Source organism: Panulirus ornatus, chromosome 59 (assembly GCF_036320965.1).
Source record: "Panulirus ornatus isolate Po-2019 chromosome 59, ASM3632096v1, whole genome shotgun sequence".
Lineage (NCBI taxonomy): Eukaryota > Metazoa > Arthropoda > Malacostraca > Decapoda > Palinuridae > Panulirus > Panulirus ornatus.
In genome coordinates, this window is record NC_092282.1 from 7,996,329 (window position 1) to 8,008,986 (window position 12,658).

Below are 12,658 nucleotides of genomic sequence, written 5' to 3' on the forward strand. Positions count from 1 at the left end.
TTACTGTGTTACACTCGCTCTAGGTATTCCTCCCACTTTCTCTCTTTCGTCCTATTTAGTCTTTCTATCTAGTCTTTCTCTTTCCCATCTAGTTTTTCTTTCTTTCTGCATACGTTCCCCCTCCCCTGGGTGTCGATCCAGTGCATTTACAAAAGCCTCGGTGGGAAGGCAAATCCTCTGGCTGGTTGGCGGTGTGGTAGGGGAGACGTGCTTACTAGGGGAAAAAAAAAGAAATGGTTGCCTCTGTTATTGTGTTGGTGGAGGCAGGGAGGAGGGTTAGGAGCCTGGCACTGGCGGGAACTGAAGAGGAAAATCACAGATACAATGGGAACGAGAAACATATGGACATACATACAACTGAAGGCTTATATAAATGGCGTCCTAGCTACGTCTCTTCGTTGTAGATCAACTGACTGTTATACTTCTTTCTTGTGTCTCCCCTGATGATGTGATTACTACACGAAAATGCACTTGGGAACTTATTGTGTTTCATTTCCCCGTGGACTCACAGGAATATATATATATATATATATATATATATATATATATATATATATATATATATATATATATACTGACAATGGAAGAATTACGGGGAATAAACGCAAACAACTGAAAACATAGACCAACAACGAGTTATCAAGATACACACATTTTGGAAAACTGATAAACTCAAGAGGGGGAACTCAAGGGGAGATGCACAGATAGAGACGAGAGACTTAACGACTCTCTTCTCCTTTGTTCTTTGCGATGATCTTGATCCGGCTGACTGCTCGTCCACGTCGGTCGGCAGTGGGAAGTATGTCAGTATCGTACACCTGGCAGCACCTCCCTCCCCGAGCCGTATGTATGGCGTCAGTATCGTACACCTGGCAGCACCTCCCTCCCTCTCCCCACACCAACGTCAACAATGCACCACCAACAAACTCCCAAGGCAAAAAAGACCTACAGAATTTCTGCACAACCACTGGAGAGAAACCTGACAGCCACCGAATCTCCCCACTCGGTACTACCAGTTAATACTGGTGGGGTGCTCTTGACGCTGCCAAAGCCAGCTGCTAGCAGGGATCGAGGTAAAGATGAATGGGGGTGAAAGGCCGGGGATTATGTTTTCATAACCATTCACCAGAGGGACAGGATCTGAGGGCTGAGGACACTGGGAAGGGTATTTTCTGAAGAGTTCTTGGGAGTGTTGACGGCGGGAAGGCCTAACCTTCTGAGTAGGAAGACTCACGGACGGGGGGGGTGTGTCTTGAGGAGGAGTGTCGTCCCAGAGAGAGAGAGAGAGAGAGAGAGAGAGAGAGAGAGAGAGTTCAGGAGACGAGGAGGCGAGACAGGACTCAACACATCCCCGGCGTTTACTCCCTGGTGTTGCAATCTCAGTCGACCGTCGGACAAATCCCTCGTCGTCGGTTTAAATGACTCTCATCCTTCACCTGGTCATTAGGATGGAGGGAGGGAGGGAGGACTTGCGATCATTCGTCGAAGCTACACACACACACACACACACACACACACACACACACACACATACGAAACCCTTGCGTCACTTTCCGTTGCGAATATGTAAATGTGCGCGTACGTACGTGCGTGGTTCAGCTCGCCGGCTGGCAGCAACTGCTGATGGTCACTCCGACACAAACGTGGGTTGTTGAATCTAATTACCATCGACTGTTAGAGAGGTCAACGAGCCAGAATCTGCAACAATTCTATAGCAAAATATTAACCAAAAAAACCCCTCAGCAACCAACCGCTGTATGATGCTATACACATCCTGTACATTCCCCCACATTTGTCTCCATTAATTGGTAACATACCAATTATTTTCATACGTCGGTAAACATTTTTTTTTTCATTCCTTTAAACTGCAAAGATTGAAAATAAAAAATCTAATTTCTAATTTGTTTCAATATCACTCTGTAATTAGTCTTTATCATGTTTTTTTCGCTACTTTATATACTTTCTATAATTTACTTGACAAAATGACTCACTGTATTACGAAAATAAATTTGTAACTACGACCTGACCATCTGTAACACACGCCGTGCTGGCCAAACGGAGCTCTGCCAGACAGGTTAGGAAGTCGCCAGCCTGGCTGTGTGTGTACCTTGTGTCGCTTCGTGATACTCGGGTTAATATGACACCTTACTGCCACCTCCTCTACCATCAACCTGCGTTTTTCCACTCACGGGGAAAGCCTCCTCCTGCTCGAGTCTCAGGCGGTGGTGGAGAGTTGGGGACGTCTGGCGGTGGACGAGAAGAATGTCTTTACTGCCGCTCTATTGTCCCGCGGGAGCAGGAGTGATGTGGAGTGGGAGGAGGAGGAGGAGTGGACTGGAGTGGGAGGAGGAGGAGGAGGAGGAGGAGTGGACTGGAGTGGGAGGAGGAGGAGGAGCGGAGAGGGAGGAGCGAGGTGAAGCAAGTCACCCAAAGTTCTGGCCAAGTAGTTCTTCCTGCATGGAGAGAGAGAGAGAGAGAGAGAGAGAGAGAGAGAGAGAGAGAGGGGAATCTCTCTCTCTCTCTCTCTCTCTCTCTCTCTCTCTCTCTCTCTCTCTCTCTCTCTCTCTCCACTAGACGCCTCTCCCTGGAAAGATAAATATAACTAGTGCCCGGGACTTCGCGTGTAGCTGTAGGATGCCATCCTCCTTTCATGAAGGGTCTGCCAGGTTCCTAAAGCCGCCGGCCAAGTTATCTGTGAGGAGACTCGGTGAGAGACGTACTCCACACACACACACACACACACACACACACACACACACACACACACATTCCTACCATGCGCACACTGCGACCCCTTGAGATTCTCACGCATAACAGTACGACCCTTGAGCACGACGAGACGACCTCCTGAGGAAGACTGAGCGATCTTTGGATACGAGTACCTGGCCTTAAAAAAAAAATCCGGTCAAACGTCAGGCCCAGCACAACCGAGGGTCGTACAGCTGTGCTCAAGGTGTCGTACCGTCGTGTTCAAGGTGTCGTAGCGTCGTGCTCAAGGTGTTGTAGCGTCGTGCTCAAGGTGTCGCAGCGTCGTGCTCACTGGGTAATTTACACAGGGGAGTCCCTGTATCAAGGCGGACTGGCCGAGTGATCGCAGACTCATCATCCACAACAGACTGAGTCCAGGAAAAGTGGCGGTGCCTTGATGTTGGTGACCACACTTCCTGGTCCACAGTCCCCAACATCCTGACCTCACTACTGTTAACAGTGGCAGGAGACAGAGGCCATTCTCAGCGACCTTGGCCGCAACAGGAACGGTCCCTTGTGGGCCCCTGGTGGTGGCCAGGAACGGTCCCTGGTGGGACCCCTGGTGGTGGCCAGGAACGGTCCCTTGTGGGACCCCTGGTGGTGGCCAGGAACGGTCCCTGGTGGTGGCCAGGAACGCTCCCTTGTGGGACCCCTGGTGGTGGCCAGGAACACCTCAAACACACTTATCACACATTCACATGTCTAAAACTGGACAGTCTAAAACGAGCTGAGAGGTCAACCAATCCCGCCTTCTTATCTACACTATCTCGATAAGACATCAAGTAAACTCACAACGCCCACCAATCGCAGGTCACTGCAAATGAAACGGCAGCGAGTTCAAAGGCTTCCATCTAGACGGCAAATTGAACGGGCACATAAAATGGAATTAGATCCTTCCGGATGAGTTCGACTGAGTCTTGATCAACACCAAAAGTTGTCAAATGACTCGCCCACTTCGATAACTGTAATGCACGGTCTAACGAGTCTCTATGACAGTCAAAGTTCAAAAGTTGAAGGACTGTTAATTAATTACGTCGTGCACAGAACACAGCAAATGTATATAATTTACTTGGAGAGGATAATACTGACTTTGTCATTAGGACTGTTAATTAATCATACAGTGTACAGAACACAGCAAGTGTACAACCTACTTGGGGCAACACTTTGTCCTTAAGCTTTCATGAACCCCTTGAGCACGACAAGCAGTGCGAGCCGTGCGAAATGATGGCCTGGCTTCTAACCCAACCCTTCAGGATCAGGGCAAGAGGCCTAACCACGTTATTATACCCAGGAGTCGCACCGTCGTGGCCCGATGGGAGGTACCCCTTCGTCCTCTTGGGGTGGTACCGTCATTGGCACAGCCACCACTCACCTGATATCCCATAGGAAGAACAGCAACACACCCCCACCCCCAACCTATTACCACCTCAACACTCTCCAGACGCTTCGTTACACAGTACCGCAGGGAGCGGTGGACGAGCTGGGGTCTTGTGTGACCTGGGGTAACACACGGAGCTGGGGATCTGGGGGAGAGAGAGAGAGAGAGAGAGAGAGAGAGAGAGAGAGAGAGAGAGGGAGATGCCACGCCGACGCGAGGAGACATGACACAGCCGCTGCTGCAAACTACACCACGATACGGCATCTGGGGGGAGGGGGGGGGGGGGAAATGGCCCAGGAGGGGAAGGACGAGGGAGGGAATCTGTGGAGGATCGTGTGTTGCCTGTGTCCACACCCTTGTGGCCAATCAGTTACACTCTCTCTCTCTCTCTCTCTCTCTCTCTCTCTCTCTCTCTCTCTCTCTCTTTGTTCCATTCGCTCTGTCATCACCGAAGGAAATTTCGCCTTTAAACTCCACCTCTGCTTTCGTATTTCCATTTTCTTTTTTCTCTTATACCCTTTTTATTATTCCCTCTCGTGCCACTCGTATATATACCCTACAACTCATCCAGTAATGGAAATGTACATATGTAAAAAAAAATCATGTCAAAACTCATTCACTTTGAAAAAATCATCAAATACGTAAATGTTAATTCATTCATAAATGCATATAAACTCGTTCATTCATATATATGCAAAAACCAGTTCAGTCACGAATTCCAAAAATGCTCATTCACTCAGACACAACAAACAACTTCACAAAATTACGAAGTTATTCATTTATTCACTTATTCATAAAACTTCCCTTGCATTCACTACGTATCACTTTACAAAATCAGGGTAACCAAACATATACTGTAATCCGAACAAACATGGCAAGGCCGTATGGCCGAGAATCTTACCATAATCAATAACATAAAAAACCCCTAGCCATCAGTGTCTGATAAAATCTTCTACAACGCAACGAAGTGAAATCAAGCGGTCGGTCAACGTAGATTTATCTCTCCACATTCGCTTGCATCTGTCAACATTTAGACCCTGACCTTAGCGAAGCTGTTTTTCTCTCTAAACGTATCTATAATACTTATACCTTAATTTCTTAAGGATCCAGGAATCTCATACACTGTTTGACTGTATCCTGTACATAGTGAATATTGTGTATACACCGAGACATGAGCCATAAGATTTACGTCCCCGTACGTAACTCTACAACGGTAGCAAAGATCACTTTAGCATGAAACACAGTGATGCATAGTTGCATGTTCACAGCACACCAGGAATATACTGTGCCCAGATCTTATAACAGTGAGGGATAGATTCTTGTGTCATGACTTGGTTCATGGAAACCCTCCGAGAGTGAGGAGGGCAGGAACGCATACAACTCCCGCCAAATGTGCTCAACGTAGTTGATCGGTGATCAAATAATACCACCTTGATGTTCGACTGTTTTTCTAACCTCGTCAGTAACATACAGATAAACAAATACTTTTATCACCTCAAATCTTCCACATTGCAAAAATACGGATGGTTATCAAGTACGGGACGTAAACACGGAAGATGAAGATGGTTAAAATTTCGGGACGTATACACGGACGATGAAGATAGTGGCTGTGTCCTGTGGGTTAACGCTTATCACTTAGAGCTTCACCCTGGGGTTAACGGGTCTTGAAGCTGCGTTTTCTATATGTGAGCTTCCTACCGGCAGGGGTAACTACCTTGTTCCTGTATTGTAAAAGAGTCCTGGCGTCATCCAACTCCTCTTTCACTAAGGCTCCCGCAGACCAAAGCTGCGCTACTTCCACTAGCAGGGAAATGTGGACTCCTTTGAGACGAGAAGTAATCCAAAAGATACAATGAAAAATTACTCTTACGTTACACAATCCATTTTCTGTTTAACGCGGTAAATTTTCTCATGAAGATCCAATTTCTGTGCAATACCGTCAATTATTGTCTATTACGACCCATTTTCTGTTATCACGATGCAATATCTATTACGGTCCATTTTCTTTGTTTGTACAGCGGGATTCTGCCGGAGTCAGACGGGTGTGAGGGCCGCGCGTACCACGACGCCCACTACCTGCCTTCCTTCCTCACGCCCACGCCTCTCACTGTGGGCGGCGAGGGCGGCGCCCAGACGCCCACCTTGCTGGGCGGGCGCACCCCGTCCCTCCACCACCTGGACGAGGCCGAACTGGACATACTGAGGGAGAAGCGCAACCAGCGGTACATCGGCAGCATTGTCACAGCCTTCGCCCTCTGCCTGTGTCCGCTGATGATCCTCAGGTGAGAGAGAGAGAGAGAGAGAGAGAGAGAGAGAGAGAGAGAGAGAGAGAGAGAGAGAGAGAGAGAGAGAAATATTTTACCCAGGTTGACGACCCAACCTACTTTACATTTACAATCGGCCCCTCTATCACACCAGCTCTCGTTCCCTCACAATTCCTGCCAACACTCGTGTTCCATAAGAGTCACATGATTATATATATATATATATATATATATATATATATATATATATATATATATATATATATATATATATATATATATATATGTGTGTGTGTGTGTGTGTGTGTGTATTTGTCCCTACTATATTTTTCCTTGGTTTTTAACCTGCTTATGACACAAGAACTTGACATTCCTTAAGTTTCTTTCATGGTTTTCGTAGGGTATACTCATGAGCCACCTCGATCACGCAGGACGTCAGGGCACGAATATTTCTCCCCCGTCGGGTCAGGATAAAGGCCGGGCCGTCATAATCCCCGGATGGCACCCTCGCGCTCGAGCCGTTACCACGACGCAGGTCGTCATCTGATGTTATTTTTACATTGTCTCTTAATCCGGCTTCAGTCAAAGGTCTGGCGGCGTCCGGCCTCCTTCCTCCAGGGCCTCCCTTCCTCCAGGACCTCAGACACACACACACACACACACACACACACACACACACACACACACACACACACACAATATACATAAAGAAGATAACCTCGTCTCACAATTCCTGCCTCATGACACCGTTAGTTTCCCGGCCGCCGGCAGACTCGTCGTGCTCTCCGTCTTGATACAACCTCCTCCCTCTCTCTCTCTCTCTCTCTCTCTCTCTCTCTCTCTCTCTCTCTCTCTCTCTCTCTCGTCATGACCTCCTAGAGCAAGTTCATTTCACAGTGCTGAGAGAGAGGGAGGAGGGAGGGAGGGAGGCCAATAGCTATACATTCACTGTATCTTATATTCTTCAGCGATATAGATTTCTTTCCTTTAGTCTGATCTAATCAAACATTTCTCATCTGACCAGAACTGGATGAAGTTCTGTATCGCCCACCTCACGGCCGTCCCTCATCATACGTTCACCTCTCACACTGGGAGTGTCGAAGTCCCAGGATTCATTCTTTGGGTTCTTCGGTGTTATTTTCTTATTTCTTAAAGGCTTTATAACCATCAACAACTGCTAGGGTCAATAAGCCCGTCAACGTCATGGTGTAGCCACCCACTGCAAAACCCATGAACACTTCCTCCAGGTGTTCACGATAATCCGAGGACCACAGACGGGTTCTCACAGTATACAACATGGTCTTTGTTATCCATAACCTCCCACTCAAGTAGCTCCCTGTTCCCGTCTTATAACGGTGTAAAGAAAGATTTTTTTCTCCTAAATTAATGTTCCCAGGTCCATATATTCCCGACACCACCTCACTTCCCTGGTCAGGATCATCCATTATTCTTGGCCCAGTACACAACACAAAGCCTGCAGGTATATACACACACACACACACACACACACAATTTCGTCTCCACTTTCTTGTTGGTGATGATAACGCTTCAACTCCTTGTGTTTTACTTATACACTGTTATATTAATTTATATATTCATATATTGCTATACCATTTACTTATACTTTGTTATATCATTTACTTATACATTTAATCCATTTACTTATACTGTTATACATTTAATTATACACTTCTGTAACATTTATTCATAGCTATATCATTTACTTATACAATATTATGTTAATCACTTTTTGTTATAACATTCACTTATACATTGTTATATCATTTACTTAGTTATGTTATTCACTTATACAATATCATATAATCTACTAATACATTAAGTCATCTAATTACATACCGTTATATCATATACTTATACACTGTTAAAGCATTTACATAAATACTTCGTTCCTTAACGAACGTCAAAATCTCTGTGTCCGGACAGACTCCCTGGCCCACATTCCATTCTCTGACGTTACCTGCTATGACCCAGAAGTGAACACAGTAAATCCTCTTTTACCAGAAACTCTCTCAACCAAACTCTCGCACGAACAAAATTTACTTGGATAAAACTTTCTCAAGCAACGAAAAACAAAAACAAAAAGTTTTCCCGTATTTCTTTCCCTGAATATTTAGTTTCTTTGGAGAACATTTCCAGCCCAGCCTACCCGGACGCGCCACCTTGAGGCTACAAGGTCCTTACCCAAATGAGCGGAAAAATGAATGAAATCGTTCACAATAAATCTCCAGTCATACACTTAACTCTGCTTCTGAAAATAACATAAACGCATCAAGAATATAAATCTTTGGAAGCTCTCAGGGTGCTGCGCTACAAGCGTCGCTCGCGCTGATACCATCTGCACAGCCAGTCCCTCTTAGGCCAAAATTCGAATCCTATGTTGATGGCAGCACTAGGTTCTTATAGTTTATACCAGCACTTTAGCTGCGATCCGGGTAAAAATGCCTTTAATGGCAGAAGTTATTTTACATGAGCAGGCGAGGTCACTCAGGTTTTATGGTAAGAGTGTAATAATCTGAGAGATTTAACATATGCAGGTCATGTTACTACATTTACGGGATATCCAGTAATACGGATATCCGGTAATACCATTCCTTTTGGGATATATATATATATATATATATATATATATATATATATATATATCATATATATATATATATATATATATATATATATATATATATATATATATATATATATATCATATATATATCACCCTGTATATGGCATTAAGAACTTAAAGTGACCATTAATCAACAGGGATTTCAAATAAAGTAACGGTGCCACACGTCAGACAAAAAAAAAATAAATAAAAAAATGATATTAGGAATACGAAATAACAGCCCATACAGTGGTACCAGGAACACGTAATAACCATACAGTAGTACCAGGGACTGAAGATGACCAAAACCTTACATACACTTATACTTGGAGGTCATGAGCAACCAGTAATTAAAAATTATTAAATCTCTGTTGGTGTCTAGGCTGGATTACTGCCGAATAATCTCAAATCCTTCAATTCTTAGCAAAATTTCAAGAGGATCTCTGGCGAATTTGCAGCAAGATGAATAAAGCAATTATCCCCAGATATAAACCGGAAATATAATTCCGCGCGATGGTCTTTTGTCTGGTGGGAACGAAATGAGGGTGGCAGGCCAAAAAATGACTCCTTCATCAACCATGAGAATTATTTTCATGTTGGCAAAAGAAGAACAGAGCGAAAATGAGACACTGTCTGACTAATGAAATGGAGGGAAAAAAATATTCCCAAACTAAGGAAACTCATGATGATAATATGAGACAGAAAACAGCGCAGAGAAAACGCGGAAATAGAAAATGTGAAGTTTTAAAGACTATGAAATACGGAATGTTTTCTTTGAGGCAAGATTCTTAACAATGAGGCAATTAAACGATGGCGCAAAAATACACTCATTTTCTGAAATATTCTGGACATACCGTCAACTTCGCTAATCCACTGACAAATAACGGGAATAATGTATTAATACAGCTAAGCGGCGCTAATAGCTGAGGACGAGCTGGTGCTCTCTACCTCTGCACTGGCTGTGTTGTTCTTTGGAAACGGAGTAAGATTGGGTGAGGCGTGATTTCGATCATTACATTCCGTTCACGACATCTTGTTTACCAACCAGGACACTTGCTGCTGCTAACTAAATCATCCAATATCCAGGCTATTATTACATTCAATGACTTTACAACCCTTCTCCAACGAAGCTTTGAACAATTCCCTCCTTAACCCTATATCATCAGAAATTCGTCCCACCAGTCAAGAGAGATAAAATAACTGAGTATTCAACAACCCACACAATACATACATACAGAGAGAGAGAGAGAAGAGAGAGAGAGAGAGAGAGAGAGAGAGAGAGAGAGAGAGAGAGAGAGAGAGAGAGAGAGATTTAAGAATACGGTGTTACAGGCATGAGCCTCCCACGCCACACACACACACCCGTAACTCAGTCGCCACACACTAGTGTCAGCGACTTGCCCACACAAGGCCAGCAAATTGTGTAAATGGCTAAACCTCACCCCCCAAAAAAACTTAGTTCGTTGGTGTAGGTGAGCGCTGGCCTGACTGGTCGCTGGGTGAGCCGGTAAAGCTTTACTCTCATACGTAGGTCTTTCATGGCTTACCCAACAGTTAAGGAATAATACGATTATATACCTAAGTTAACCATTATCAGGAGTGTCAGAAAAAAAAGGAAAAGGTCGCCTTTCTTAAACAGTCTGGATTGCGAAATAGCTATAATTCAAAACGCCAGTTGTTAAAATGTACGTATCATTTAAAAGCACTTCAAAATTACTTTGAACACCTGACGATTTTATTTAAAATCTTTCGATCGTTGATTATAACGACTTTGACGGACTTTATGACCTTAGCAGCTTGTAAGACTAAAGCCTAACAACCAGCCAAGCAAGTTACAATGCAAATATAACCCCTTAAGCTCTTCACAACCATACATTATAACGAACGCAAACTTAAGAGCCCTGCTACGCGCCACCCAATAATCCACTAACTGATAACTGTTCACAGCGATGGTCAGCCGTTGTCTCATTAGCAGTTTTCATCAATTTTTCGTGAATTCAACCTTTTGCCTTCTAATCTAGTAAACATTTCCATAAGTTTTAATTACAAGATTGATATCATACGTAATGTAAAAATGGAAATGTGATAACACAGGGTTTTCACTTCCCGCACAATTCGTTAATACTTTTCCTTCGTCTTTTCTTTCTCCGTTTCATAATTGTCTCTATATTTCAATCAAGGCCCGGCCTTGGTGTGGACTTATGTCCGAGACTGGAGCCTTCAACACAGAACAAAAACAACTGGACCGCGAAACAGCATCTAAAAAAAAAAGAGTCGTCCTTGGAAAGACATCGGACGCGGAGGATAAACGATGTTGAGGGAGGAGCTCTGGCCCGCGTAGTCACCGCGGGAGTGGAGGAGGACGCCTCGTATGGTGGGGCGCTGATACCGATGTCAGGCAGCATAGCGCGCCAACAACACCTGGTAGTAATGAGCAGGGCGAGAGACAGCCGTCATTTAGCAAGACGTAGCCTCTACCCGCACACAGATAGCTTCACGTCCACACAGTCAATATCAAAGATGTATATATATATACCCGGCCATGGTCGCTCATCACACCTTCACCACTACAATGGAAGATTCGGGATTGCCTCACGACCTCTGCAATGCTTCCTGACACACGGACACTGAGCTACTGCCTCTGCAGGGAAATGTGACCTAAATTATGAGTGAGGAACTCTTGCTCGCCGAGACTGTACTCCCTATAATAATGCACCCTCACCAACGGTGACTTTTAACTCGCGGCATAACCTCACGCTGGCGGTCTCCAGTAACACACACACACTTTTCGTCTCTTAACCCTATACATATGGTTCATATATTACTCCTGTGTATACACATACAACACGAACCCAAGACATGTAACGTATTTGTCGACCAGCCCCAAGGAAAGGATGAATACCTAGAGTGAGTGTGGGCCGACTGTCATGCCTAACATTGGAACCCATACGGACATGTGCTGACTTATGGTCAGAAACGCTAGCCACTATACCATGGAAGCCCGTATGTCTATACGTATACATGGTATAAAATCTGGCAATATTTTCAATCTATCAAGGAACTGTCTCCTGATTAAACCTTTTTTTTTCAAAAATTAGTTTCCTCCTTGAACAAATGTTTTTCATTCACCAATAGTGAAACCAAATCTAATTTCCGTCTTTAGTCTCTTGGCCTCAACAAGGAACCTTTATCTGCTCTGGTTCCTCCCGCTCGAGGGAATAATGGTGTTGACTTGGGCGTCGTGGGTCCTCCGAGGTACGGGGCCGGGGATAACGACGGGGACGACCCATCTCCGCCATATTGTAAATCGATAAATCATCGGGTGTGATGAGGTGTTCATGGTCCACTTCCCGAGGTGGGTGTGCTGTGGGAGGGGTTGGTACGCCTGCTGGCCGGGCTCACCAAGCGGTTGGTATGCCTGCTGGCCGGGCTCACCAGGGGGTTGGTACGCCTGCTGGACAGGCTCACTAGGGGTTGGTAAGCCTGCTGGCCGGGTTCACCAGGGGTTGGTACACCTGCTGGCCACCGGATGGCAGTCTTTGTCATATTTCCTCATTTGAAATAAGTTAGGAAAACAGTTGAGTCAAATTATCTTGTTTACACTTCAAATGGAATGACAAGGGTTTAGTGAAATTATCTGTCGTG

At 44.9% G+C, this 12,658-nt stretch overlaps 1 protein-coding gene and 1 long non-coding RNA gene across 3 annotated transcripts in view; one reads left to right on the top strand and one right to left on the bottom strand.

Moving 5' to 3' along the window:
• The window catches only part of LOC139767337 (neuropeptide Y receptor type 5-like), a 98,790-nt gene that overhangs the window by 72,169 nt on the left and 13,963 nt on the right, over nucleotides 1-12,658 (top strand). The window contains exon 6 of the mRNA XM_071696660.1: nucleotides 6,145-6,408. Within this exon, the coding sequence (XP_071552761.1) occupies nucleotides 6,145-6,408 (264 nt within the window). The remainder of the gene's footprint in view (nucleotides 1-6,144; nucleotides 6,409-12,658) is intronic.
• LOC139767338 (uncharacterized) overlaps nucleotides 1-12,658 on the bottom strand; it is a 108,158-nt gene that overhangs the window by 45,147 nt on the left and 50,353 nt on the right. The window lies entirely within an intron of this gene.